This window comes from Actinia tenebrosa, unplaced genomic scaffold (assembly GCF_029948245.1).
Source record: "Actinia tenebrosa isolate PJP-AT-01 unplaced genomic scaffold, QUT_ActTen_1.0 PGA_scaffold1__47_contigs__length_23844297, whole genome shotgun sequence".
Classification (NCBI taxonomy): domain Eukaryota; kingdom Metazoa; phylum Cnidaria; class Anthozoa; order Actiniaria; family Actiniidae; genus Actinia; species Actinia tenebrosa.
Genome location: NW_028292578.1, coordinates 4,003,196 through 4,009,643, shown reverse-complemented (window position 1 = coordinate 4,009,643; position 6,448 = coordinate 4,003,196). Strand labels below are relative to the sequence as shown.

At 35.3% G+C, this 6,448-nt stretch overlaps 1 protein-coding gene across 6 annotated transcripts in view; it reads right to left on the bottom strand.

The window, feature by feature from the left end:
• Window positions 1-1,403: 1,403 nt before the first annotated feature.
• LOC116294245 (5-hydroxytryptamine receptor 7) overlaps window positions 1,404-6,448 on the bottom strand; it is a 31,518-nt gene continuing 26,473 nt past the window's right edge. For all 6 annotated transcript variants that reach the window (XM_031701802.2, XM_089032358.1, XM_089032359.1 and 3 more), the window contains 2 exons: window positions 2,479-3,045; window positions 1,404-2,038 (listed from right to left, as the gene is read on the bottom strand). In XM_031701802.2, the coding sequence (XP_031557662.2) occupies window positions 1,554-2,038; window positions 2,479-3,016 (1,023 nt within the window). In that variant the 5' untranslated portion in view covers window positions 3,017-3,045 and the 3' untranslated portion in view covers window positions 1,404-1,553. The remainder of the gene's footprint in view (window positions 2,039-2,478; window positions 3,046-6,448) is intronic.

Sequence of the window (6,448 nt, the reverse complement as noted above, 5' to 3'; positions counted from 1 at the left end):
TCTTTTGAAATAAACAGTGCAATATGGTGGATCAGAATGCTTAGAGAATACCATTATCGTACTGTTTTCTTTTTAGGAAATGTTTTTCCGGGATTAAAATCGATTTAAAAAATAATATTACAACCACTCGCTGTAATAGTTGCCTAATGTTACCTTTTACTAAGTCTTGTGTTGATATAATGTTCTTTGAAACTGATAACAAATATCTTACACTAATTGCCCATGCACAGAGTTTTGACTAAAAACTACAATATTTTTTATCGAAATAAATACAGCCACAAAGTAGTTTGGTCTCTATCGTACTTCTTAACTAAGTTTTGCATTACTTTAGAAGTCGTTATTAGTGCTGGTGATACCCACTGTTCAGTTGTGTTTTGTTTGCTTGACGTTTAATGGTATTTTTACACAGTGCAATGCAACAAACGATTGAAGTAGTGCAAGTAACTTCAGCTATACTTATTATAGTTATGGCCTTTATGTTATCATCAAGATTTCAATGGCGTTTAAGTTGCTGACACACGGTGCAACATTGCACTCATCAGCAAGCAATAAATTTGAATCGCAGTGACATTGGAATAAAATCATGCAACATCGCTTGTGTCAGCCTGCTATGTTAAGATATTTGGTCCGCAGTCATAAATTTGGTGCAAGCTGTTTCGCTTTAAGTTTCAAAATGTTGCAGGTAATGTTGCAGACATGTTCACATGATGACATTTGTAGAGCGCGATTCAACTTCAGATTTGTTGCATGCAACGTTGCGTGCAACAAGTTTGTGGTAGACACACGCTACAACAGTCCTTTTGCGTGTAATGTTGCATGCAATGTTTCACCGTATGTCAGCACCATAACTGCCGTGAGTTTGTAAAGCAAGGTTATTTAGCAAAATGTGTTAAGATTCAAAACTCACGACTGTACCAAAAATACCCAAAAATACCCAACTTTTGGGTATTTTTCTGCTTTCTTTCTTGACTAAAATATGACAAACGTGCCTACAAGAAGCAGATACATTGAAAGGAAGAATAAAACAATTTCACTTTACCGCCATGTTCGCTTCGTTCTTTTAAGTTTAGGGCCGGTCATTTTGTGCAATCATGCTTTGCGCGCCGCGTTCACCGCTCAGCTGGTATAGACATTGGTACTCGGAATGTTTTTGAGATTATATTATTTGGATTAACAAAATTTAGCCATGAATGTCCGTCTAAGAATATCGATATTTATAGATTATATCAATGTAGAATATTATCAGTTTAGTTGCGAGTGAGTGTGTACATAGAAGGGAGGGGGGGGGGGGGGGTTAAAGTATACACCTCCTGTACCCCCCCCCCCCCCCCCCCCCCCCGTCCCTCTCCTTTCTCAGTTGCTTGGGTTAAGACCGAACGGGAGGGACATATGGTTACAAAATATATAAAATGAAGTCCGTTTTCTATTCGTTTTGTTCCAATTTTTCACAATATAAACGCAGCCCTTCAGTGCAGCATGGGATTATACTGTCCCCCCACCCCATGAAAGTGTTTATTAGGAAGATTAAAGGTTTGGCAAGAATCCAAACTCATCTAGCTAGCTCCGCCTTTAAAAACTCTAATAAACCATGAGCGCTCACAAAACCGGTGCTTAAGTTTACGAATCAACCGCATGACTGCTCTCTTAAGTCTTTTATCTAGAAGAGTATATACCAAGGGACTAATTAGCGCGTTGGAATACCCAAGCCACTTAGCGGCTAGAGCTGCTTTTAAGTCTATGTTGGGGTTGACACTGTACGACAAACTGATGACAAAAAAAGGAAGCCATGATATCAGAAATGTTCCTGTTACTATCGCCATTGTCCTGCTGCCTTTGAAGTTCCTTTTAAATTTCGTTTCCCATTCAATTGACCTTGTCATTTTGACTTTCTCGCTAGATTTAACATATTTGGTCTGCCATGATTTGGTGGTTTTGTGTATCTGTTGGTATTTTGCCACTAAGAGCATTCTTCCGTATGCCAAGGCCAACACAGTGAAAGGCAAGGCAAATCCAACGGCGAAGACGATTAAAGAATAAGCTGAAAGTGAGAAAAGATGTTAAAAAATTAGAAAAAATATAAATATATATAAGAAGATTAAATGCTAGAGCGCTCAACTTTCACAAATGCAACTAGGGTCGGCTGAAACTCGATGCGTATGTGCGAGAGTTACTTGTTGCTTCTCTCCTGTGCTACAACTGTGTATCCTTCAAGTTCTCCGGTTTTTCCTCCCTTCATTAATCTTTTTTTTTATTATTATTATATGAACATTATCAATTGCCATATTTTTTTCAATGAGATTCTTTCTGGCTGACAGCACATGATGGTTAGTGTTATACCACCATTTGGAGCAGATAATGAGATTCAAAGGCTTTTGTCAGCTTGAATATAACCCAGCAATACTTGACATGAATAGCTCTGCTCTCGGATTCGCCTGAAAGATACAGAATCCCCCCTTAAATTTCGAATAAGATACTTACTTTGTGCTTGTGACCATTTCACAAACTTTAAAGTAGCTACGATAACACCATAAAGCCATACGCCCGCAATGATGTAAATACACCTCTTGAAGGACAAAACAGCCATCCAACTTAGAGGATGGCTCACAGTCAACCAACGAGCCACACTTATTACAGTCAAACTCATGATCGATGCAACGCCACCAAGAATGTCAATGAATAAAAAGAACAGAAAAATATCAGGTCCAAGCATATGAAAGACTTGATATGACCCGAATAGTTCCACCATCACCCACCAAGGCATACTGAATATTGCTATTACGACATTTGCAACGCAGAGGTTCATGATGAAGGCGTACGAAGTATTGAACGATTGTTTGCCTTTTGTTAGGGCACAACAGACCAAAATGTTGACAAAGAGAGTCAAAAGCATGAGAATCATAGTGAATGTTATTCCAATGCATCGCTCTGTTAAATTGACGTGAAATTCATGGAAAACCAAAGATGGGTTTCCTAATATTATCACGGAATTGTTGCTGCTTGTCGTATTGTTGTTCATTTTTCTAGAATCTTCCTTGACTACGCCTTCTGCGGACAGCAAGAAGAGAAAAAAATGTCAGTGAATATGCATGAAGCAAACGTTATTTTATTAATAAAAAGGCAACGGAGAAAGGCATTAATCATATAGTACATAAAAACCATCACCATTAATACTTACAGTGACACTATGTCAGTTATTAAAGTAGAATGTATGGCGGGGAGGGGGGGGCAATTTTTTTTTATAACGACACTGTTTTATGCTTTTATAATTCATGTCTCTATTTACCAAGCCTTTAGTAGTACTAAATATGACCTGTATTGGCGACTCAAAATCGCAATAATTTTTGTATCGTGATTCTCTTCTGTATCACGAGGTAATTTTGAGCCCCACTACGGGTTAACATTGGCGGCCCTCTCTCTCGATTTAACAGCGATACATCGTTATCTATCATATTACCCGAAGAGTATTTTGAGAATTCTAGGCTAACAAATCAAAAATGCGCGCGCACCATAGCTCCAGCTCACTGAAAAATTCTGTTGTACTGAAGTGGAAGGTCATCAAATTTCAAATATATTGCAATTGAAATGTCCATAATCAAAAAGAACACACTATTGCTTACATTTCTGTTATAACCATAGCAAGCTGTAGAAATGGAAATGTGATATACTTTCTCTATTATTTTGCACTGAATCCAATTTCTCAAGATTCAGCCAGATCAAAAGTTGCGTAGAGAAATAGTCGGCAGTTTTGAAGAGCCATGCCCAAAACTTGCTTCTTACGTCATCAGTGTTTAACGTTAATTAATATCTCTCTTATATGCATGATGACACTTTTTTTTTCAGATTCCAGAGGCCTCCTGGGTATTTTGAAAAGACTAACACAATGCAAAGGAAACACCTTGCAGTTAGTGAGCACTGTCCTAAGGTCGTAAAAATGAATAATTTTGTGACGTCATCATTTTGCTACTCTATTGCATAATAAACTATAATTGGACTAAGAATAGCTAAAGGCCATATTGAAATAATATTTCTTTTATTTATAAAATGTCAAGTAAAATCTGACAAATTGAAAGGCAAAATAAAATAAAAATAAAAAAGAAATAGGGCAAGGAATTGACTTTCGTTGGTCAGAAATCTTTTCCATTACTTCAACACTACTTAACATACCATTTTATTCTTGTATGCTCTTATTTTTTCATGTTCTATAGCAAATTGCCTGTAGCTTGGAATCAATATTATTTGGGGTTTAATCTCTTTTTACCTCAGCACTCAGAAATATTATCGAGGTATTCATACGAGTAACCATCAAGGAATTTTAAAACAAATCACATCAGAAAAAATCTGTTAACATTTGGTCAGCTACGATTTCAAGCTCAGGCCCCCTCATGTGAGCCCATACAAATTATGTCTCAAAAACACGGTTTTTGGATCTTTTCTCAAAATAATGACTATCTAGGCAAAAAACAGAAGTGGATTCAGTTAATTCAGCTATTCACGGACTGTACTATATGGTTTAAATTGGATTCTATTGAAAAAAACCACCGTACTTTTTGAGTTGAATGTACGCTATTGGACGTATTTTACAAGAGAAAATGCATGACATAACCGGGGTCAAGCTAGAAAATCGTCTCTCCTTGAAATAAAACAGAACCTGTCAAAAAAACAAAAGTGGATTTGAAAAACCCCGGGCTTTCCTGAATATTTTGGTATATAATTCATAGGAATTTGTTAAAATTTAGAACCGTATTTTTGCTGATTAGCTCATACTATCTGCTGGCCTATGCATTCGCTTCTTATGGTTTCTTAGGTTTCGCAGCCTCGAAAACACGCTAACTACAGTAGTTAGCGAAAGAACAGAAGATTTAGGGTCATTTAGGATGTTGTGTCACGCAGTTTACTTGTGCTATAAAACTTTACTTTTAAGAACAACCTTTTGCTTTGGAAAGAGAGGAAAAAGACCGAAAAGAGCAAATATTCCAAATATATGGGCAATTTTTTCCATTGAAGATATGTTGAACCGAAGTGATGGATATTCAACAAGAAAAAACAAAAAGCAAAAAGCAAAAAACAAAAACAAAAAATAAAAAAATGGAAGTCCCAACAAGACATTTGAAATTGTGAAGCCGCTTTTAATTTAAGATAAAAAGTCTATTTTTTACGAACTGTTAAAAAAAAGAGAATGTTCTTCAATTTAAAAAAAAGTGATCACAGTAAAAAGTTATGGTAGTTAACTAAAACAATAAATAATATATATAACTAACATATACGATAAACATTTAATTATATGCTAGTTTAATTAAGAATAACTTTACCTTATTTTTTTTTCGAACTGGCAATGCTTGAGGCAGGTATTCAAGAAACTACCTTTTTCCCATTTGTAAAGCTTTTAAAGCTTAATTCTTAATCTTAATTCTTTCCGGCGTGTGCACCGTTCAATGTCGTTAATTTAATTTTAGAACTATTGATATGAAGTCTGACATGGAAATGAAAATAACGGAATGAAGACGTACCTTTTTTTTATTACCTCGTTTAATATTTTCAGTATTGATTCTATATGAAGTGAATAGTTGAATGGTAAAATATTTTTCGCGGGTGATGTATTTTAAAGATATCAAGGTTTATACTTGCCATATGTTAATGAGTTTGGTAATAACAATAATTGGGGTTTCAGTTATTTGTCATAATTTGTAAATTGAAACACTAATTGAGTGCTAAACCCTTCCATGATAACTTAGTAATTAAGATAATTGTCATGGATTAAGTTATGTAAACAAATAATAGTAAATAATTTATGGATAAAAAACATTGAGTTATGTATGAGTCAATTCCAAAGGTTCCCATCACCCCTCCTTAAGATGTAATTGGACGAGGAAAATTCCGAGGACTGACAAAATTGGATTACGCCGTAAGCCGTAAGCCTCATAGTCAAATCGATTACTTTTTATAACCGAAAAACGAGCAATCCTGGGCAGCCATATTGAATCCAGTTGGGACTGGATACTAATAACTGGTGTCTGCGGGGGGAAGGAACGGTTTGATTTGGATAGTGTTTGGTTTTTCCTGTATTGATAATTAAAAATGGTGATCTGATGTTTCGATCGATTTTCTGTTCATAAAGACAAAATTTAATATCTCTAAGCGGCGAAATGTTCCTGAGAAATTCTTTAAACCTTCTTGTTCAAATTTGGATGAGGCCGTAGGCCGAGTCCAATTTGGCAGTCAGAGGAATTTTTCGAGTCTAATTATTTTTTGATTGGGGAGCATGAAATCCCATTACCTATTAATTATATAGCTGCCTAATTAATCCCATATCAACAAGACCTGTCCAACATAAGAAAATAATTGGACAGTTACCTACTTGGGATTAATGAGAAGCTGTATAATTATAACAATAATTATATTTAATAATAATAATAATAATAATTATTATTATTATTATTATTATTATTAT